Source organism: Thunnus maccoyii, chromosome 16, assembly GCF_910596095.1.
Source record: "Thunnus maccoyii chromosome 16, fThuMac1.1, whole genome shotgun sequence".
NCBI lineage: Eukaryota > Metazoa > Chordata > Actinopteri > Scombriformes > Scombridae > Thunnus > Thunnus maccoyii.
In genome coordinates this window covers 18706575-18730044 of record NC_056548.1, presented here as the reverse complement: position 1 = coordinate 18730044, position 23470 = coordinate 18706575, and the positions used below count along the sequence as shown (strand labels likewise).

At 42.6% G+C, this 23470-nt stretch overlaps 1 protein-coding gene across 4 annotated transcripts in view; it reads right to left on the bottom strand.

Moving 5' to 3' along the window:
* Positions 1 to 24: 24 nt before the first annotated feature.
* Positions 25 to 23470, bottom strand: part of LOC121880708 (formin-1-like) — a 51294-nt gene continuing 27848 nt past the window's right edge. For 3 of the 4 annotated variants that reach the window (XM_042388167.1, XM_042388169.1, XM_042388168.1), the window contains exons 9-19: positions 21553 to 21614; positions 21191 to 21279; positions 20098 to 20227; positions 19850 to 19996; positions 19674 to 19733; positions 19461 to 19581; positions 13085 to 13177; positions 7625 to 7676; positions 3304 to 3453; positions 2061 to 2142; positions 28 to 1964 (exon numbers count right to left, since the gene is read on the bottom strand). In XM_042388167.1, the coding sequence (XP_042244101.1) occupies positions 1920 to 1964; positions 2061 to 2142; positions 3304 to 3453; positions 7625 to 7676; positions 13085 to 13177; positions 19461 to 19581; positions 19674 to 19733; positions 19850 to 19996; positions 20098 to 20227; positions 21191 to 21279; positions 21553 to 21614 (1031 nt within the window). In that variant the 3' untranslated portion in view covers positions 28 to 1919. Of the gene's footprint in view, positions 1965 to 2060; positions 2143 to 3303; positions 3454 to 7624; positions 7677 to 13084; positions 13178 to 19460; positions 19582 to 19673; positions 19734 to 19849; positions 19997 to 20097; positions 20228 to 21190; positions 21280 to 21552; positions 21615 to 23470 lie in introns of all 4 variants that reach the window. The other variant, XM_042388166.1, reaches the window with a different exon arrangement.

Below are 23470 nucleotides of genomic sequence, written 5' to 3'. Positions count from 1 at the left end.
CATCTTTTAAAGGTCAGGTCTCCATTTAAAACAAGTCTGGTTTTTTCAGCATCCGGGAGTTTATTCTTGAAATTTAAAACAATTCCATAAAATTACAGAGCACCTACTGTACATGAGAGCTACTGAGGGTTACACAAACTGACAAACATACAGTAGAGGCTTCAACAATTCCTTGGTCAGTATCAGCTCGCTTTTCTTTTTCAAACTGGAGTAAAATGCTTCTGAAATATTTAGATTTTTATACAAAATAAATGGCACATGTCACAGACTTTAGAGGGTAAAAAAAGTAATTCAAGGTGCAGTTTTATGGATACTCTGATAATGGAAGTCTGTCTGAGGTATTACAACTCACATGGCTTCAGGTGATATGCTCGAATGTTCTGAACTACCCAAAACAGAAAAGGCAACCGCCTTCATTCTACACACAAGTGACATCCATGTGAAAATATATCTTTCATCTGACTGACCTATCAGGCAGCTTCTCAGTCAACTAAATTACAACTCATAAAAATACAGCCTCAAAGGGAACAAAGCTAATGTGTGGTGTTTTTTTTTTTTTTTGGCATAAAATAAATCTTTCCTTACATAAATAGACTTTTCTTGAATGACACAGGAACGTGGTTACATCTTACATTTGTGAAAATAAAACTTGGTACACTTTCTTAGAAATAAAAAAAAAAAAAAAATCTAATAGGATTTCATCATGAGACAATACAATTAATGAATCTTATAACAAGGAAAAACATAACCTTGCATAGGAAAAGAGGTGCAAAAAAGTGCAATACATCTGAAAAATGCACGCAGTTACCATAACAGGGGAGTGTGGCTTAAAGTGAGCTACAACACACAGCTACTACAAGCAGGAAAGTGCTTCAAAGTGTGCCGGACACAACGTGATGTACAGCAATCAATAAGAGATTAATAGCTTTGCATATAGCTATTAATAAAATGAATTAATTTAATACCATGGATGAGTGGGTTTATGGCCAAGACCTGTTGTGTTCTTCTGACATTTTTGAGGACATGTTTGTATGTGAGGGGGCCGAGGTTAGGTGGGTTCTGCTCTTCTCCGGCCGTCACCCAGGAGAGGTCAGTCTGGTGCGGTGCAGTGCAGTGCAGCGTGACACAGTGAAACTTCCTCCACATACTGATCTGTACGCGTGCGCACATTTATACACGACATGTCTTTATCTGCGCTCGAAGCCCAGCGCAGATCATTTATCATATTGCTCATCCGGCAGAACTAAACTGCACGGTCCCTGCTTATATGTATTTACAAGACTTTTTAATGAGCCGTGGTGAATGAAAAGCTATTCGCTACAGCAAAAGGACCCTGGCTGCTGCTTTCTTACTGCTTTGAGACAGAGAGAGAGAGAGAGAGAGAGAGAGAGAGGGGTTGTTTTTTAGTCAACAGGGATTTTCCTCTGAGCAGAAATCTCCAGGCAGCCAAATCTGTTTGTACAACAATCTGTCTTAACACTCTGAATGTGTCTGATGTTACATTCTCAGCTTCTTGAGACCCAGAAGGAACCTTGGGGATATGTCAGCTGGCACTGTTGTGAATCCCACTGACCCTTTGAGACCTTTCACAAGCTGGGAACTCAGAGGTCACGCCATGCTGGATGAATGAGGTCAACCTTTGGCTTTTCAGACTCTCATCACTTCGGCTGTGTCAGCCACGCATCCTCACTGCGGAGGGAGCTCAACGTGAGGGTGGCGGAGTGTAAAGTGGGGACGGGTGGGGGTGTCCAGTGCTGTTAGTAGGGCAGAGCTACGGCAGTGGGAGAAGTAAGAGCCCGACGAGGTTTTATTGTGAGTCCGTACGGGGCACAGAGGGCAGTCCAGTGTTATTGAGGCAGGTGCTAAATGCAGGAGAGACGAGGCCTGCACATTTTCTCGTCTGTGATCTTCTCCAGCACTCAGCTGGACGACACGCTGGCTTCCTTCTGCCGCAGCCTCTCTTTCTGTTGGCAAGAACCACAAAAAGATTCAGTGTATGGAAGATCAGCTATCTGGAAATTCCATTTCTTTGCTTATACAGTCTGTAGCGCAGTCCTTACCAAACTGTTGGCGTTGATCTTCTTGGTTTCGACTCTCTTCTCTGCCGTGATCTTCTTGATGTTTTCTTGAGCTTCCTTCAACCTACGGAAAAAAAAAAAAAAAATCCGCAAGGACTTGATATATGCAGGCCCTTTAAAACCAGAAGTACACTCTGAGAGCGCTGGAACTAAATCATAAAGATAGCGCTTGTGTAACTAATGAAAACAATATAAAGTCAATAGCCTCTCATCACTCTGTCCTCGTGAAGTTGTTTGTAAGAGCGAGACATTTAAGTATCTCACTGGGGCACCCTGTGTCATGGAGCCACGTAGGGCCTGACACACACACACACACACACACACACACACACACACACACACACACACACACACACACACGCCAATCCTCTTGAGTTTGCGGCCAGTGAAAGCCCCATAAGCGAGATACAGTAGAGAAAGACAGTGGGTTGATGAGATAATGAGGCAGCCTTTAAAAAACACTTGGCTTTTATGAGTGCCCCAACTGTATTTAAAATAAAGTTAATTGTACATAAGCACAATCAGCTGTGAGTAATGTGGGACATGATTACCTACTAAACAATTAAGAGAGAGCACATGGCTCTGTGGCAGGGCTGTGAAAACATGAACTCATCCATTTCACTGGGAGACAAATGTAAGCTCAGATTCATCATATAACCATTTACAATTTGAAGAAATTCAAATGTACCTACAACTGCGGAGCGGGAAGAGCCGTGACTGGGCAATAACAGCTCCTTGCTTCGGTCCTGCACGTGCAGCGCTGCTGCCCTTTGGGCTGCATGTCCAGCATCATTATAGTGTTTATCAGTTCTCCCATAACGCGCAGCCTTTAACGGCTACAGGCCCCCGTCCGCTCGCTAGTAAAGCCAGGCGGCCGCCAGGAGGGTCTGCTGTCCCTCGGTGGAATGCCCCCCCCCCACCCTCCAACATGACGCCTCAGGTCAGAGGAAACATCATAAATTCAGGCCCAAGTCCTTCAGACACAGGACCGAGGCCTCAGCTACTCGCGCTCGCCTCCTCTTTGATGGCCTCCCTTTCTGCTATAATTACAGCTCAGCATCTGCACATCACCCTCGCACAATTAGCGCTAATTTGAAGTGATGTCCGGAGGTAGTTAAGCATCTATCCGAAAGTGACGGAGACATGGAGTCTGATCCGAGGATGAGATGGTTTAGCCTCAATTTGGAAGCCATGTTTGTGTTTTTTAAGAATTGGGAGCGCTCACCTCTCCTTGGAGATGTTCTTGCTTTGTCGTTTCCAGGTGTTCTTGAAGTCACTGCAGAACTCGTACCAGAACATAAAGATGTAACTCGGGGCTACATCTTTCTCTCCGGGCTTTGGCTTAAGCCCAAAGTAGCTCACCGTGTCCTGGAAACTGTAGGGGAAAAACAGAACGAGTGCTGTCTTATCACACATAAACACTTATAAATAAAATCAGACAAGTCAAACTAAACGGAAGTCAACTAAAAGGAAGGTTAAAAAAATACTAGGAAGCGAAGGCGTGTGCGCCAAGGAAACACAAACAACAAATTCAGGATAAAAACGAGTCCGGTACAGACGGAGCACGCACAGAAAATGATGGATGGAGAGTCAGGCGGAGAGGCGAGAAACAGAGCTGGAAACAGAGTGTCCACCCTGCTGGGCCACGGGGGAGCGCCAGTAGCGGCGGCTCCATTATCACATTGACCTCTACGGCCTGCAGGGGAAGACTGCCAGAGGAGACGGAGACAGCCAAGAACAGGCTGCCGCTCCTCCAGACACAGCAACACACACACATACACACACACACACACACACACACACTGTGGAGCTCACACATACAGCTCCACAAACATATTTACTGGCAGACAATCAAAGATATGAATATGATTTGATATACGCACATGTGAGCTCAAACCGACAGGTGTGTACACATAAAACACACAGAGACACATCAGTTCTATGTGAATAAACAGATTCCCTTTTTTTCTCCCCCTGTTCACTAGGACAGACTGTTGTAGGCCAGCCCCTCAGTCTAATTCAATTGTAACCAAATCTCAACTCTTTGCAAGGCTCTCAGCAGCACACACAAGGCATGAAAAGCAGCCTGCTGCTTCAGATTCCCTCACTAACCCAAACATGAAAGACATTTTCTAGCCGTGCCTGTCAAAGGCTTGATAAAAGGGGGCCATGATTCAAGAGATGCTCCCTGTCCCATTGACACCCAAGATAGGCCCTGACCTCCAGATGCTAGGTGGCTTTCGCGACGCTAATCTAAGACACGTTCGCGCAGAGTGAAATGGTACAATATGCTGCCCAGACGGCCTGCTAAAAGCTGAAAAAAAAAAAAAGCAGCTTCTGCATGAGCCTGCTTCCCATTTCCCAGTGATGCGTCATTTTGCTGGGATGCTCAAAAAAAAAAAAAAAAAAAAAAAAAAAAGCACTGTAGATCATCCTGTGCTCTACAAAAGAAATCAAGGGAACATGGCTCTGGGATGTTTGGACTGACCAAACAGACGAGCCGTCCCAGGTAGCTGTGTTGCAGCCGGCCCTGCTCTGGCATGATGAACAGGGTCTCCTCTCCATCAGCTCCTCTCTGACCCTAGGTCATCATGTCAAAGCACGCACAAATCAAGCAACAGTGCCTTTGCTTTTTTTTTTTTTTTTAACTCTCCCGAGCATATGCAACAAGCAGATACACAAACCTTCACTCAAAACAGATGCAAACACGCTCACACATGCGAGTATACCTGCGAAACATAAACAAAATCAAGCAGGACTTTTGTTCATTTGCGGAGCACAGAACAATTAGCTACACTTGCACACAAACACACACACACACACACGCCTACACTTCTGTGATCCATGCTATGATGCCATTGCCGTGAGAGGGTTTACTGCAGCGCCCACAGCCGGCATTCCTCACTGACAGCTATAAAAAAAGACCCATTACAAAACCATGAGCAGCCGTGAGAATCAGGGAAATATTTGGACAGGCAACTCTACATTCCTTTGTTTCCCCAGTAAAAAGATTACAGAAGTAAACTCCGTGTTGTTGGCTGATTCAGCAGAGGCACAAAGTCGTTTTGCGCCATTGACGTCATGAAACGCCCGAGTAAAATAATATACCAGCTAGCTTTAATGAAACCATAGCTGCATGGTGAATAGAGTTGCGCCAAATGAAATTGAGCATGATGTGGTATAAGGGAATTTAATGAGATGGAAATGTGGACAGAACCAGAAAACCTCAGAGGAACCCAAACAAGAACCAGACAAATTAGGACTGCATGTTGAGGGAAAGGCCTTGTCACTCACCACGGATGAGCCATATTGCCCAAATAACCTCCGTTTTTACAATTATGCTCAATGAAAACATCACCTTGTGTGTCAGAAGGTGCTTCCTCACTAGCTGGGCCTGGCAGCTATTTCAATATTTTCTTATATATGTGGCGGAATTGTGTGATAATGATAGCAAGATTTCACATTTCACAAAATTCTGGTGTCCATGGGATCCATATTTCACAACAAATTGTGATTAAAAATGAGCAAAATTAAGTTTTGAAGTTTTCGTTTTACATGTGTGAAAAGTTTTGTCTGATGCCAAACATAAAAAATGGAACACAGGTCACTGCCCTGAACATCAGCTAGATAATTTATATTGATTTGACATACATTTGCCATATTCATTAGATGTATATTGATAATGGCAAAACTATTGGGCCTGTCTATTTTTCCAATGCTAGCGCCGATACGATACCTGCAAAACGGTACTAAACCAATAATTCTTCAATGCCTTACCGTGAAGAATATTTCGACATCTAACAAAAGAAGCCAAACAAGAACTTTGCCTCAATAAAATTGTCTTAAATTCCAGTTTAGACCAGAAACTGCCTGATCAAATCCAGTCAGTTTTATTGATACAGTCCCAAAGCACAAATTTTAATAAGAAAAGAAAAGAAAAATACAAATCTGACTGAGGTTTGATATTAGTTCAACAATATCACTCATTCCTTCTCGCTGGTGGTTGACTTTGACTCACGGGCATCTAAACTCACTGACTCCTCATGAGGCCAAGGTCGAGGTATTAGGTAGCACTAAGGATGTGTTGTCTATTTCCTTTATTAACAGCGAGCCATAATGTTGCCACTGCTGCTGTTGTGCGTTTGTGTGAGGATCCCTCATCCAGCACAGATGTGAGAGCCCACCCAGGGCCCGGTGAGCCCTCTGACGCCCATATTCATCAACAGCGTGTCACTTTTACGAGGTGGCTCTGTGGGAACCTGAGAGAGAGAGAGAGAGAGAGAGAGAGAGAGAGAGAGAGAGAGAGAGCCCCCTCCTCTCTCTAGCTCTACCTAGCGCCAGTCAGCCAGCCCCCTCTTTAGATGAAATTAAAGGAAAACTTCATTAAAAGTCAAAGGTGCTGTCAGCTGTGGGGCCCTTTTGATCAATATTCCCCCACCAAGTTCAACGCCTTCATTACAGTGGTGTCACTCATGCACGCACACACACATACACACACACACACACGTCAGTCCAGTGGATACAGATACCACCAGTGAGGGTGGGGGACCAGGACAGAGAGCGAGAGTTTCAGCCGTCCCTCAGTGATTTTCTTGGCTTAAAAGCATCAACATGAAACAGAGCAGTTTGGAACCATTCGCTGAGTTATAGTATTGTCCAAAGCAATCAACTTCCTGATTGTTTATAGTTTCCATTTTCTTGCGTCCGGCGTCTTTCACTTTCTCCTTTATGTGCTTTCATGATTTATTTTGGAAGTGGGACAGTTACGATTTAAAGCAAACAATTCTGCTCTCTGTCCAAACAAGGCAAAAATAATCTATTTGCTTTGTTTGTCTGCTCCACCATCTTTTTCCAATATGAAATGTTCCAGATATGATTTCGCCCAAACACGAGCTAAGCGGCTGCCAGTGTGTCTCACGCCTATAAATCTGACGTCTCAGAAGACTCTTGGGAGTCTTCTGCACAAAACATGGAAGATAAGACTGATAGGAGCTGCAGGGGAGGACGCAGGGGCCGCTCGGGCTTAATACACGGTATGCTGAACATTATTTGTGTGTACAAATCTATTGCTGTTTCTGCAAAACATATGTATCTTATCTATATTTCATTAAGACAAATCACAAAAGGCTTAGCACAGGTGTATAAATAGGTCTCTTGTGCATATATAACATGATGCTTAATCCTTTAAAATACGTCACTTCTAGTCATAGTTTGAAGTTTCAGACTTCGTCCAAGATACTGAGAAGTTCCTGCATCTTACCAGAACCCTTATCAGCTGGCGCTAATATTACTGTAAACAACTATACAAATAGCAAGCATTAGTGTTATCAGATACAAGCTACCGGTTATCTATGTGAAGCATGCTGAATGACTCAACGCTGCTATGTGATGTGTGCAATCCTTGGCAGACCTCCCTTGTGTTTTTACAGGAATTTTAACACAAACACGACAATGATACACTGGTCAGGAATGAGATTATTTCCAAGCAGATATAGTGGTTTATTACAATTTTGAATGAATCTCATTTTTTTTGGTTGGGCTCCTACCTTTTCTGTGCTGTGTTGAGCCGGTCCTCTTCAGCAGAATGCTCCTTTTGAGCTGTAAAAAAAAAAAAAGAAGAAGAAAATATTGGATTAAGACAGGTCATAGGGCAGATTATGGGCCTTTTGGTGACATAGATAACCACTGGGGGCAAATGTTTCCACCGACAGCCACTTTAAAAACGGATCCCAGGTAACAAGCGGGGTCCAGAAGATGGCGCTGTGTTCAGTAGCCATCCTCATAGTTGTCAAGTGAGGAGAGTAGAGGAAGAACAGCTCCTGGGTTGAGATGTCACTGACGCAGGGAGCGTGTTATCCAAGTGACAGTTAAGCACATTGTAAAGTTTGACATGCCTCCGTGTGTTGACGCATGGGAGTGTGAGCCTGTGACGCCTGGTGTTGGGGCAGGCAGCAGTGGTCTGTTAGCGGAGGTGTGTGTGGTGTGTGTGTGTGTGTGTCGACATACTGTACATGTGCATGTTCCAAGCAGAGCTGGAGCAGGGGTGCAGGGTTGAGCAGAGAGGCTTGAGAACTGGAGGCTCCTGTGGACTCCTGCCATGTAAAAGTGTCTAAATGCAAGGCAGATGTGTGCGGCGGGCCAGGCCGAGGTGCAAGAATTTATCTAGGGCCAGAGAGTGCCTGTGATCTCAGATTTATTGCATTTTTCCAGATTCATCCTTTTTACAATGATGGGGGACCTTTCCTACTTGAAGATTTAAGAGGGGGAAGTCTCCAAAAAATTGTTCAAAGGCAGGTTTGGGGGTCTTTTGGGAGAAGGTGAGCTTCAGCCTCCGACCAACCACCCCTTTTACTTTTACTCCTTTTTTTACATGTATGTGGGCAATGGGGCTGAGGTAAACCTAATGAAGGGAGGGGGTGACCATGTCTGGGATGGAGGGAGGAGGGGGAAGAGGAGAGGGGCCGTGACCAATGGCGTTAGTCTCAGTGGGGGTCAGGCTGGCGCCTGAGGTACCCCTCTGGTGCGACTGTGCAGAGGTGGCACTGGAGCCGAGAGGCTGAGGGAGAGAGAGGGAGAGAGAGAGAGAGAGAGAGAGAGAGAGAGAGAGAGGGAGAGAGGGAGAGAGAGAGAGAGAGAGAGAGAGAGAGAGAGAGAGAGAGAGAGTGGCCCAGAGTGAGAGGATGTGTGAAGTTTCTCTTCCTCCGCTCCCTGTGTAAACATGAAACCAGTAGTCGCTAACTAGAAAGTTATGAGACGTGCATGCTGAGAGGGACAATAAATTAGGGCTTTAAAACTCTGACACACTTTTCCAAACCGCTGCTTTACCTAGAAGCCAGATAACAAAGAGACGGAGAGCATTAGTAGAGGGATGCTGAGGACCTTGAGGATTTCCATAAAGCATCCTGTTCTGTCTCCCTTACACCACCTCTAATTAGGACACAGATACATCACATAGACTTCATCAAAAACAGACTTCCTTGGATAGCTGTTATTTGCTAATTCTGCATGTTCTATGTAATTCACGGTCATCTGAACAAGTGGAATTTTGGTTAGTGGGGTTCTGAGTCACTGACAACAGAGAACGAGGATGTGATGATACACATGCATTTCCTCACGGAGCCAGTAAAATGAGACTTACACAAGCTGAGATTAAAAGCAGGAATTTGTTTTCAATTAGTCATGGCGCGTATTCAACACGAAAAATATGCCCGTCAGAATATCCCCGAGGTTTCAAAGAGCTCCTATTAAAAAGGGAAATGAAAAGGTGGTTGATTAGAGATGGCCAAACCGCAAGGTCTGATCTGGAACACTTTTTTTTTTTTTTTTTTGTACTATCCCTCAAAGAACCGCTCCGAAGGAGACGATCGAATAAGATAAGATACTATGTAAAATCCAGAGAACACGACTTAATACAAGAATAGACAGACAGAAAAAGAAAATGTCCAGAAGGAAGGAAGGGTTTGGCTCCAAAGAGGAGCGAAAGCAGTGATGGGACAAGGGCAGGAACCTTACAAGAGAATGGATCACTGGGTTTCTGATGTATCCCCTGTTAGACCTGGTAGAGATCACACAGGCAAGTTTAAGAGGCAGAGTGCAGGGCGTTTGGGTTCACCTGCAGGCCCTGCTGAGAGCTTCTCCACAGGCTGGGTTATGGGTCAGTGCTACTTAGAAACACAACTCTCAGTACAAAGTTGTGTTTGTATCTGTTCATACTCTGTTAGACTTTCTTGGTATGAAGAAGAACTTCTACTACACAATATGTCCTTATTCCTGTTTCTTATAGGTCAGTCTCAATTTACAAAACTTTTAATATGTCAAACACGTGTTTCTGTGGTCGGCCGCCTGAGCGTTTACCTGGGTGAGAAATTCACTCATTCCCTGATGAGTCAGAGTTTAAGAGCCTTCGCCGCACTTTGATGTGAGAACTGTTGCTTTGTTTTGCCTTTTGAAGTCATGGAATCATCACGAACGATGATTACACACTGCTCCTCCCAAAGCATGGGCAACAGCTTGAGGAATTCTGTTTATGAAAGAAAGGTTTACAAGTATTCCACTGGAGAGTTTATGTTCAAGATGTGCTTTTGCAAACTGATGCCATTTTGTAGCTAGTGGCAACCACAGAGGCCTTCACATATATTCTGTGATACTGAACAAGGCTTTAGCATTCAAAAGTAGTTTAGGTGGATAAACTAACAAGAACAATGTCATGGCGCTTTTCCATTTGTGTTACAACCACTAGAAGAATACATGATCCCACCACAGACTTGGTGTGCAATAACAAACATCTTTTCAGGAATTGTACTCAAAACAAGGACTTCTCATATATTTTCAGTCTTCAACCAGAAGCACATGGCTACAATCTCCCTGTTAGATACCTCATCTGAATCTTTTACAATAGAGAGACTCTCTGCCCTGCTGCAAGTTACATTGGCAATCAGCCTTTTAATGTAGTCTAGTTCTTGTGTTAAAGAGGCACTTTGGTCTGTCACTAAGACTGCTGAAAAGTGACTTGATTCTAATGACAACACACAATGTGTCAAAACATTAGATCTTGCACAACTGGTTACCCAAATACGAAGAAACAGTTTTGGTTTCTGCCACCACCCCAATATGATGGAAGTGAAGGGAATTTTGTTTGTGGTGCTCATTGCATTGATAAGTAACATTTTAAAGTTCAGCAACAACAACATGTCTTTTAGGGCTGCCACTACTGATGACTAATCTGTCCATTATTTTTTTCAAATGTAGAAAATTGTGAAAAATGGCCATCAGATCCCCCGGTGACGTCTTCAAATTGCTTATTTTGTTCAACCTACAGTCTAAAATTCAAAGATATTTCATTTAAAAAGAGAATGAGAAATCACATACATTAATATTGCTTGATGAATGACTTAAAATTATTGCTGTTGATCCACAGAAAATTAATTGTTGATCACTAATAAAAGCACTAATGTATTTCAATAATCACTGTCCCCATAACTCTGAATAATTCACTGAGCTCACTGTGAATCATTTTCATTAGAGTTACTTTGTACCAAAGAAACTGACAGCATGTTCTCTGGATTATTCAGAGTAATGGGGACACTGTTTCAGAAAAATGTTGCTATTGAACTTTTTAAATATCATTTTTCAAGGCTGTCAGCACCACAAACAAAATTCTGTTCACTGCCGCTGTATCGAAGTGGAGGTCAAATCTCAAAAGACAAAGAATCATACAAAACCACTGGGGGTGGGATAAGAAATATATTTTTTCTATGTGCATGTGTAACTGACCCCTAGACATACTGACTTATGGACAGTCATCTGCACTGATCTGCAGCACAAGATATAGTTCTGTGTGATAACTGTCCCCTCATCAAGATAAAATTGTGATTTTTACCATAAGGACAGAGGGTGCAAGCAGGTGGCAAACCAGCCAGTTCCTACATTTATTAAAGCACAACTGGATCTTATGTGGCCAACTTGGAGGCTTTAAAGGCTTTCACTTACATGCAGTGGAAGGTTTGTGTATAATAATACTTTGGTGAATCAAGCATGTAGAGCAGCATACTAGTGTCATACGCCCAGCATGGACCATCACTTCAATGAAAAGTGAGCCATAACTCATGGAGATGTGTACACAGTTACCTTCAATGCTTAAGCCACCGAAGTACTTGTGTTTAAAATTCTTACCACTCACCTCCAGCTGGACAAAAAAAGTTTGAAAGGGACTTTTCAATTTGTCCAAGAGTGCGGTTTGTAGGCTTGATTCTTTCCGTGATACAAGGAAAAAAGTTAGCTCTTAAATGACCGGTATGTTACCAAAAGTGGCAGCTACTACGCCTATAATTCAGAATGAGAAAGATGAGAGTATGAGAGCGACTGTGTGTGGGTCAGAAAGGGGACAGACGGCTAGATGATCAGAGTCTGCCGGGGAAGCTCTGCTCAAGTCACGGTGGTCCCCAGGCCTGATCCACTGAGGCCGGCCAGTCTTTACAAGGCCGCAGCAAGAGATGTCCTGCCAGCTTTATGGCAGCCGAGAGTACATGAGAACCATGTTAGAGGCAATGTGATCCCTTCTACAGGCCTGTAGACTCCTGTCCTCATGCTGTCTTACAGCGCACCGAGACGCCCTCTCCCAGCAAGAACAAAAACACACTCGCTCACAAACGCACGCACTAAGACACAGATTCTGCACCACCCAGCTGACTGTCTGACATGGCAAAAAAACATAATTATACCTTCCTCTTTTTAAAGGCCCCATGCTGTGTGTCTGGGTGAAAATGGGGCTTTTCTATCTGTGTAAGCTCGGTTTCATGACCATCTCCTTGGCTGTAAATCCTCCGTCTGAATGAATGTTTCATCTTTGAAGACATTGAGAATTTTATTTGGTGTCTTTCACAACTTTACATGAGACAGGCCAGCTTATGAGCAGGACTGAGAGCAAGGATCCATTATCACTGTCAGTATCTGAGTGTGTCATTATGCATGATTTGGAAGGAGTGGGAGTAGAATAAACAACATATGCCTCATCTTGACAGACACGACACTAATTGTCTCGGATGGAAAGGTAAAAAATATTTTGTGATTACAATCTGTAGAGGAGTACTTCACTGGAGCCAAAGATTACACATTCAAACATAGTTTATAGGCCCTATAGCTGCTGGGAAAGCATATAACTAAACTAGTGCAACTACTGTATATGCACTGTGTTCAAGAACTAATCTGTCATTTTGTAATTTTGTTTTCTGTTTCTACATCATTTCCATTAATTCCTGTGTCTGATAATATTTCCAAGAAAAAGACCTGCCTGACACCAGGTTTATGAAGCAGAAAATGTTCATTTAGACAGTAAATGATGACTTCTTTCGTAAGACCACACTGCTGATTGTATATCATGGAATTAAAAAAAGACTACAGAATGAGAAGCAAGACTAATATATAAAGTATTCAGAACCAGCATACCGTATGTGGAACAATATTTCAGTTTTGCTGTATATAAAAAGTAGAATCTTAGCTTGACTCACCAGAAGAGACAAATCCCTCCATCTTCTCCTTGAAGGGCTGGAGGTTTTCCTCTGTTGAGTTAGTACACACCTTCTGCACGTCCCTCTCACAAGCTGGGGGGGGGGAGAGGATAAAAAGGTAGGTAAAGAGGTAAATGACATATTAATAAAAGAAATGGAGGGTTTGAAGCAGTAGGAGAAAAGAAACAGAAGTGTTAAGATGTAAAAGTCATTCAGAGATTAAAAAAAAAAAATCAGAACAAAGAAAACAAATTTAACACCTTGAAATTAGGTCTCTTAAAAATGTGGTGAGGAGAAACACGATTGAAACAAGCTTTGGTTGTCTTCAAATTGAGAATGCAGCTCCTTAACGTTAAAACAGTTCGGTTAAAATGCAAAAAAAAAAAAAAAAAAAGCTAAAACATTTATCTGTCTTTATAGCTAACCCTCAAATAAACAGAAATGGGATGTGTCGGTGACAACCCTCAGACGCACTCCTCTAAATAAACGAATAAAGAATGAGAACGACAGCAGCGAGGGGACGAAACCGAGGGCAGAAAAGGAAAGTTGAAAGAAGTTGTAAACAGCACCAGTGAGGGTATTCTGCCCTCAGAAGTGATGTCTGAATGTGTTTGTGCTGCGGATCTGTTTGCTGTTTGCGGACCGGTTTTCTTTGTGGTGCCAAATGACCCAACTCACACGAGCTCAGAGGAAACAGCCGCGAGTGAGCGTGTTCCAGCCGAACTTTTTCCCATTTCCTCTCAACTGTAAACCTGGGATACCATGCACACAGACGCCTGGTGAAAGAACTTTGGCACATTCCTCCAACCTGTAAGTCATTAATGGCTGCAATAAATACCGTAACTTGCTTATGACTACATAGCTAAATAGTTCTGCAACACAACAAGAGCATTAACAGGTCTGGCCGCCGTCTCACTTCACTGCGTCGCCGCTTTTAGATCTGAGTTTAATTCTCACATGTTTGCATGTGGAGCCGTTGCACCTGCAGCTCGGTAAACTCAAGTCTATTACATCTTTCATTTATTGGCTGTCTTAATAAATCAAAGAGGAAACGTCTGAGCTTTAAAATCGAGGAGTAACTGTGAACAGCCTCACAGTCTGGATTCCAGGACACTTTTTAACAGTTATCAAAATCAAAAACAGAAATCGGCAACCTTACAAACATGACAACCAAAATATCCTGTTTGGACAAACCGCGTTTTCTTACCAGAAATCCCCCAACTCAAAAGGAGCCATTAAAACAGTGTTCAAAACAGCAAGTCTACAATTTAGAGGCGGCTCTCTTCCAAATGTGGTCCAGACAGCAAAGGCCGCAAGGAGGAAGCCCACAAAAACACAGCAGCTGTAAAGAATAAAAACTAAAAGCTCTGGTTTGGGACATTGTCTTGGAGTGATAATACAGTTTTGGAGGAGTGCGTTCAAGAGCAGGGTTTTCCTGCAACAGAATGACTGATGCTGTGTATCTGGTTAGATGTAAGACCTTAGAACTTAAGGACCTTTGCCTGAGAAATCTGAAGTCAAACGTGTGTTTAATGGAGCAGTGGACGTTGATATGTTGTACTTTTGCACAAACAGACCCTCAGACTTTGTTGGGACAAGCCAAAGAGAAATCAGAGGCAGTGAAATATGTTTTTGTGTAATACATCCTTAAGTATGTAAACATAAAGTTGTGTCTTTTCTTTATCTAAGCTTACTAGTCATAATTCTGTTTGCAGTATTTTTAAAATGTGTATTTCTTATCACTGAGTAAGTGTGTAAATGACTTGTAATTCTTAGCAATGGCTCAGTAGTATAATTAACATAAAGGTCTGTCTACAAAGAAAGTCAGGCTGCTTAGAAATGTAGTTTTATATGTCTTGTGTGACAATTCAAATAAATGTAACTAGACTTTTAATGTCTTAAATGAAAAAATGTTTGAATTAAATTTAACAATTAAAATAAAACTTAAAGATAAAATAATACAACATTCAGACTAATCATCACAGTAGTAATAAACATAGATGAATGTTTTAAAAATGACACTGACTCGATGATTAAAATGCAAACATGGATATAGTATATGGTAGCATGACTGATCATAATATAATTAATAACATGTTGATTTGATATTAAGACTTTATAAAATGTAGTTGTCTCTATCTGCAATAGGAGGTTGAATGGATATAGTTTTAGTCTTACTTGTCATAATTAAGTTGAGTTTATATTTGGACTAGTTAGAAGTTAATTATACAATATAAAAAATCAATTACTATTCTTATATTCATTTATACCAAAATTAACAATTTATGTTGTTGGACAAGGATTACAGACGTGTACATTAAATATTTGCATATAAACAGTAAGTCATAAACAAATTATAGATTTCCCTGTTAAGTATAAGGTCCGAATCAAAATAAAATATTTTATCTATAAAACAAATATCTAGTACTCCACACTGTATCACACCAATTTTTACTATAGAAATAATGTGCCATACATTGTGTCAAGGGTAGAATTCTGACCTGTAATGGCAATATTTACAGATATCATGCAGCTGCTTCCCTGTTTGTCACTAGTTCGGGAGAGATGATGATGCAGAGTTTGAAAAACAAAACTGATTTTCCAATTTACAAAAAAAAATAAAACTGCTCTACAGTCTGAACCCTCTGCTGCTGCTGATGGCACAGTTTGTCCCATCAGGCTCTGTAAAGCCACAGGGGACTCGTTTCCCACCACAGACAGACTGGATCATGATGGGAGCCACAGCACCGATCTTTAAAGCCCTTCCACTGTTACTACAAAGGGAAAACAGATGAGATTACAGGTAGTGGACTCAGCATCTTTGGAACTGGGATGCTAATGCAGTCTGCATCGAGACATTATTCAAATTATTGACATTATTCAAATCATTAACAGGGCGCTGTGAATTTTTGCGCGGCTAGAAGTCATTTGCAAAACCAGAGTCCCGATGGACACTGATTATGTGTTTTATGCAGCAAAACAAGAAGAAATTAGGGTTCTTCCTGAGCCAGATTTCAGCAACAATGTGCAAACACATTCAACCAGAGCAACTGATAGAAAGGGCCACACAGTGGGGATAAACAAGAGCGCACAGATATCCAGAGGCACACAAGCAACACCTACAAATATGCATCAACATCTCTGCGGGAGCAGTCAGAGAGTCAACTAGCTATTGTGTAATATGAGGTCACATGACAACAGTTGTGGGTTAAGGGGGCGGCAGTGGTGGCGGCGGCGAAGTAAACGGGAAGAAAAACAAACAACTGATCCAAAGTTTTTACCCTGTGTGGTTTGTAGAATGGGTGACTTTGATGTCAATTTGTGCTTATGATCTCACCGCAGTAAGCAAGAGCCCCCCACTGCAGGAATTCACGGCACACAAATAAAAGACAATGGACAACTGTGGTGTGGATAAGAGAAAATGCTTAAACGGTAAATGGGGAGGCTGTGCAAACACGACAAGATGAGCAAACTAGCTGTTTGATGAGTGTTTCTGACTCAGAAATGTGAGCAAATGTTGCCCCACCGGAGGGAGAGGGAGACACGCAAATCCATGATGTCAGAAACTGTAGACAAAACCTTAATCATCATTCCCTCAATTTCAAAAGACTTGTGTGATTCTTTGTTTTTGTACATTTTTTGTCAAATAACACCTTAGACACCTGAACTGCAGTTCCAGCTAATAATTCAATATATTATTTCAAATACAGTTCTTTTCAGTTTTACAAATACCTGCATGTAGAATCAGCACGCCCTGTTATAAAAAACATTTTTTGGAAGTGCTTTGGAAAATAGTTTAAATTTTACAGTCTTTGTGCGTTTATCAAAGGTTAAACCAGTACAGTGCTCCCGGTTCTTGGCATATTCCAGTTATTTATACCTGGAAAATGAATTCTCTCACTGATCCCCAATTATCTACAATCCCGAGCAGACTGTCAGACTTCCAGCTCCCCTTTGTGCAGGATGTACTATTCCAGCCAGGAGACTGCCTGAGTACGGAAAGGTAAGACCCTCTCTCCCCTTTCCATTCCCCATAAATCAACCTTTATCCTTCTCCTACATTTTTGCTGTGTTGACAGGTAGACACATCAGGCCAAACTCAGAAGATGAGGTGGAGCACTAACTCGTGTTCAGGTTTGAGCTGTAGTGAGCATCAAAATCACTCAGATGCTGCCTCATGAGAGAACGGCTCAAGATCACAGTCATTCTACTGCAGTTATCTGCATGTGAATGATCTTGTTTGGTATTGATTGACAATTTAAGAGGCAACCACTTCTAACCCTTTCACGCACAATCAATCAATTACAAAAATCCCCCAAATTCAGCATAGCTTCTGTCTTGTCTGGTTGGACGAGCGGTGACAGCGCCTCAGCGTGCTGACTTCACACATGGCGTTCTGAGCGGAGTCTCCGTCATAAAACAGACCTCAGGCTAAAGGCGCTGCCCGAAGCTGACATTAAAGGCCATTTAAAATCAGGACACTGTCTGATTTGCCACAGTGATGAATGTCTAACCCGGGCCAGGCTTTCTGTGAAACACTAAACTCCCCTGAGCAGCAAATGAGCTCTGACTGTTTCTTTTTATTTGATCCTATTTCATTCGGTAGCGTCCCTGCCTCTCTGTCCACTGCAATTACACAGCACTTAAAGGGATCTTTATGTAGGTCTGAAAGTGGTCATCTGAAAATGCAGCTTCAAGTACAATTAGCTGTGATGGAGACCGACTTCTACAGGATTTTTAAGTTAAATCTAATCTCAAATTTGGGTGCAAATTTGAATGGACTATATAACAATAATTGTGCATGAAATAATAGATGATATTTGTCTCTATGGGAGCTGAGAGTGCTACAGTAGGGTTTAGATCCTTGTGGCCTCCCACTCATCCCTCTCCCCCTGAGAGGAGCACAGAGAGAGGTCATCACCCTCTCCCCAAACAGGAAGCCCCATCAAAAGAGGATCATGTTTCTGCACAAGCAAGAGGGCAGCCGAGCGGACGGGGACCCGCTCCTGAGCATCGCTTCTGACTAGACGCTGCGCACACACACACACACACATACATGAATGTATCAAGGCACAGAAAGACATAACTCCTGCACACACATTCATGTAGATTTAAACAGAATATTTGTATGATATTTGTATGATGAGACAGGCACCCATGGATGCACACAGAGAAACTGTCAGTATGGAAGAAGGGGCTAAACTGGGAGAGATGGATTTCTGTCTGGTGTGTTAGCACCGAGTCTCCTGACCTTTGACCTAAGGCTGGAGGGCAAGACACTGGCAACCGCTGCAGTCGCCACCTCAGGATCAGGTGAGGGGCAGACAGGCTTGCTTGTGTAAGTCAAACGGAGAGACTAAACTGAGCTGTGATTCAGCGTTAGCCTCGGTGTCAGACATAATTCACAATGTGGATGGAAGCGATCTGTGTTAGCTTTATAATTAAGACCAGTTGCTTTCTTTAGGCTGGTTTATAATAGCCAGGCATAAATATTTATTTCTGGCGGCTGGAGAGGATAAAAATGGTGGGAGTCATAGGTGGAGCTCACCAAACATCCAGAATCCAACGCTCGCCCTGTGATGCTAATACCCCTCAGGACTACTGTGCCAGACTGTGCTGCAACAGAGATCAAATACGAGGGCCCTTATGTTGCATTTATTGTCTTCAGGTCTTCCATTTTTCCTAATAAATGAGTGACAGCTTGAGTACTTTAGTAGACTCTTTGTATTTTTCCCCCGGGTCAGAGAGGAGAGGGCTTTAACAGCGATCTAAAAAACGTAGGGGAGAGCTGTAGAGCATATCTAATTGCTTTCATATGCCGTATTATTGGTTGATTTAAATAACCACAGACACCAGGGGCACTGGGGGGCATCGCCTTTAACCTGTGCATGGCCCTGGCCAAGACTGACTGACTGGCTGGCTGGGTTACTGAGTGGCTCGGCGCCCATGACACTTTGAGCACAGAACATTAAAAGTTTGTTTACTTCTTTATCTGCCAATTATTACTCTAATGTTTCGTCAATGAGCTGGAATTTACTTTTGTGGATATTTCTCCTGCTTTTAAGTGCTCTGGAGACAGAAAAAAAAGTTGAAAAGATGCTTCTGCAGCTAGTTGTTCTGTCATTTGTTCTGAAAAACAGGAGAGGTTGTAGTGTTATGATGACACGGCCGGAAGGGTCCTGAATGCACCCGTAAACCTCTCTGCACAGGGCAAGAGGAGTACATTTAAACTGCTCTGGTGAAAGATGTTAATGTATACAATTACACTGACCGATTTACAATGAAACGAAGATGACCTGAGCAATAAAATACAATGTGGTGTGCTGTTTAAGCCACAGAGAAAATGAATGTACTTGTACAACGGGGCATGTCCTACCAGTCAAATCTCTCTTTAGCTTCCTGATGTCCTTGGTGAGGTCATCAAACTTGACCTGGGCAGCCTGGAAGAAATCCTGAGGCTCCGGCATAGGGAACACACTCTTATCTGTACCAGCATGCTGGAACCAAAAAAAAAAAACAAACATAAAATATACAAATGTTGACTAATAAATGTTTTAAGAGTGTACATTTTTGTCTGACAGTACTTTACCTTGTCAAAATTACGCAGGTAGTATAAAGCCACATAATCCAGCAGATTGATACGATTGTCCTGAAGAAGAAATTATATTATGTGATATGTTTTATGAGCCAAATTAGCTAATATTTACTAGGATATTATTGCACTTTGGAAACATTGTGAATGCTAAATTATACAATGTGTGTTACCCTGCTCTTGACATCCTTTAGTTTGGGGAGGATCTCCAGTCCAAAGCCGTCAGCCTGACCTCTGGTCCTGTTCCCTCCATTCATATAGTTCCCAAAGGCCAGAACAAGACCCATTACATCCCGCAAACTATCGCACTCAAGCAGCGCCTGATACAGACACACACACACATACAGCTTATAGGTCAGTAAACCTTGAGGTAGCATAGTGACACTTTTCTGAAACACTGTTTTTGACATGATGTTCTTACTTTGCAGACATTGGAGATAATGTCCACCTTGCGACGGATGGAGGAGATGGTATCAAGGAATACTGACTGGAAGATGATACAGTGAGCCCGGCCCGCAAAGTCAGGAATCTGGGAGAGCTCATAGAGAAACCTGGAAAACAGGAGGGGAGGAGGAGCAGAGGGAGGAGGAGGAGGTGGAAGAGAATGGGGTGTGATGTGTTATGACAGAATTAAACAAAATGTCTAACAGGAAGAACTATTTTGAGGTCCTTGGCAGGCCGTGCTTCCCCATGCAGGGCGGCTGAGTCAATGTTGCTGCTCACAGTAAGGCAGGCAGCTGATAGTCATGAGTGGTGCTGCTCGGCTGGGTTTGAAAGGTCCACGGGGTCGGGTGGAGGGAAAGCAGCGAGCGGCGCACAGCGATTGATCAAAGGTAGCTCTGGCCTGATGCGGGACGACTTATGTAAACAGTGCCGTGTCGGAGGGGAGCGGAGCGGTAACATCCTGTGTGATTAGGCCCTGCTGATGGAGGTAGAGTAGGGATGACTCAGGCAGCCGTAGTGACAGCTCTGGTCAAACATAGAAATAGGAAGGCCAGGCTGAGCGGCACTGCTGGGTCCAGGCCTCGTTAACCGGCCCGGACTACTTAACCCTGACAGGATGAAACTACTGAAGCAATGTCCATGAATGCACGTTTGCAGACACAAACGTTCCAGAAGACATTTATAAAAAATATAGACTTTGAGTGAATTGGCAATGTATAATAGTTGGATATTTCCAATATCCCAAGATTATAATTTGAGTGGCTTGTACAATATTTAAATGAGTCAAGTCATACTGGAATCATACCAGTATGACTTGTAGACTCATATCAAGTCATACTTTCATGGTGTTTGCATTAATTGATCAGTCCTGTGAAATCTCAGAACCTCAAGTTGATTAATTTGATTGAACTAATTTAATGGGTGCAATATCAAGCAACTTTGTGCTAATCAAATTCTCAGTACCTCAGGCCCACCTTTATTTCTTTGATAAGTGCAATCAAGTTTATCATGATTCAGGATTATATTTCATTTTCTTCGAGTACTATAAAATGTTTGAACTTTGATCTTACTGTTCAGGTTTGTCCAGCAGTTTGACTTCATCTTCTTTGGAGTTCTCATAATGTCTCTTTATCTTGTCCATCTCATCAGCGGTGGCCCTCTATCAAGAGACATAACACACAGATGTATATCAATACAACTAAATGTTGTTCTGTGAGAGAGTGACATGCTGTAGAAATCTTCAAAGTTTTGCAGTGTAAGAGGCTGCACAATAACAACATTTGTTAGCACTGATAATAAGACTTATAAAACTCATTTGTAGCAATAAAAATAATCAGGTTTTCATTGTGTTCTTCAAACCTGTCAAATTACTTTACAGCATCATCCTTGTTGCTACTTTATTATGTTAGACAGACTTCTCCTACATACTTACATTTTCATATAAAGCCTCAATGGTCTCCAAATCCACCACAGAGTTGTCCACAGTAAGAACAGCTGGAACAGTGAAAGCAATATTCATTATAAGCAGTCAGTCTTATAAATGGATAAAATCTTGGCTAAAGCCTGCTCCCTTTTAAGCGCTGCCAGTCCTCGAAGAACAGATTTGTTTTTCCGACTAGGGATGTAAACTTGGGATAGCCCTGTCATTTTGTTAAATGTTGGTTAAAAGCAATTTATATTAGTGGAAAACTATAAGGTGGGATCTCCTACATATTTTGGCAGGATAAAATCATAATGGTAACACCAGGAAAAAAAAAAGAAATACACACCTGTACCAAGAAACAAAACACATCATCAAATCATCATGCAGTTGAATTATACACCTAATTTAGGATATTAGCTTGAAGTAGTGAAGCTAGTGTGAGTGTGGCCTGGCTGTGGGGCAGACAGAGTTTGAGACCACAGACGCTGGGCCAATACTGGCGCTCCTCTCCTCCTGTGAAGCCCCTCACCACAGCTCAAAACAGAAAGCCTGAAACTGCTTAATCTCTGAGTCCACAGCTAGAAACACCACAGCTGACTGTAACGATTTTTAGAGAAAGGCAGGAGAATATGAGCTGAAACAGAGGATGAAGAGGATGTTAAAGGACGAAGAAGAAAAGGTGTAAATAAAGGCTGGTAGACATCATAATTTAGACGTGAAGAATTGAGCCAAAGGACTGAGAAATGGCTCGAGGAAGAAAGACGTTGCTTTACCTTCTTTGTCTACAGGGTGCATGTTTGTTTAGCCTGATTCAAAACAGTACAAATTAAAGAGCGCACGGAGGGCTGAGTGTGGAGGACAGCACAAAAAGAGAAAGGGACTCCTGTTCTGTGTCTGAGAGGTGTCACAGGTTTATGACTCTGTAAGGGAGGAGGGGAGGAGGACACGATGGGAGGGATGGCTCCAGTGCTCCTGGATCAGCTGACAGTTGTCTGGTTGGTGTCAGCCGAGGAACGGCTGCGTACCACCTACTGCTCTGAAATCAGTCACTCGATGTGACAAGCCATCACTGTCACCAAAAGCAATCACACTTCAGGATTTCCAGGCAATGAAGAAAAAGTGATACAACAAGAATTACATTAAATTTACAGTAAATTAAAGTAAATTTAGTGTTTTCAAGGCTTGAGGTCAATCTCTCTAAGTGAGTGTCAAAAACTAAAAGTTGGCGACAAAAACTTCAAATCAGATTCTTGTTTAGGATTTAAATCATAATTTAGTTTTATGTTTGGACAAAATTAACATATGGTACTTTAAACACTAAGGCGTTTGTTTTTTTGGCTTTGCTTTTTAAGGTTGGAAAAAAAAAAAAAAAAGCTTATAGCAATGCAAAAACAAAGTGCAATTTTTGCTATCAGTGCCAAAACTCTCGTATCAATCTGGCACAGGTCAAATGAAACATTTCTAACACTACACTACTGCTTCCAGCTAACAAGGTAATACTTTGCATTCTGGTTCCCAGCTGTTCCTGTTGCAGTGAAGCTGTCAATGTGGTCCCAATGTCTGGATCAGAGGGAACGCTGGAGGTCCATTTCCTACATCTTATTAGAGTGGATTATTCAGTCCCTCAGCCATGCAGCCGTCAATCACACACCAAAGGGGGGCCTGCTCCAATGTGCACAGGAGCACTCTGATCCGAGGGGAGCCGGATATCTCTCCACACCGACAGATCAAAGCCTGCCTGCCAACCGCCTCACACCCTCTCCTTCCACTTTTCACTCATCGGCTTTGGTGTGGAAGGGCATGTGTGGCGTGTGAACGTGTGTGTGTGTGTGTGTGTGTGTGTGTGTGTGTTTGTGTGCGTGCGGTGAGGTGAGGTGGTGTGTGGGGGAGAGCCTCCCTTTGCCCTTGAACCATGGTGGCCCTTGAG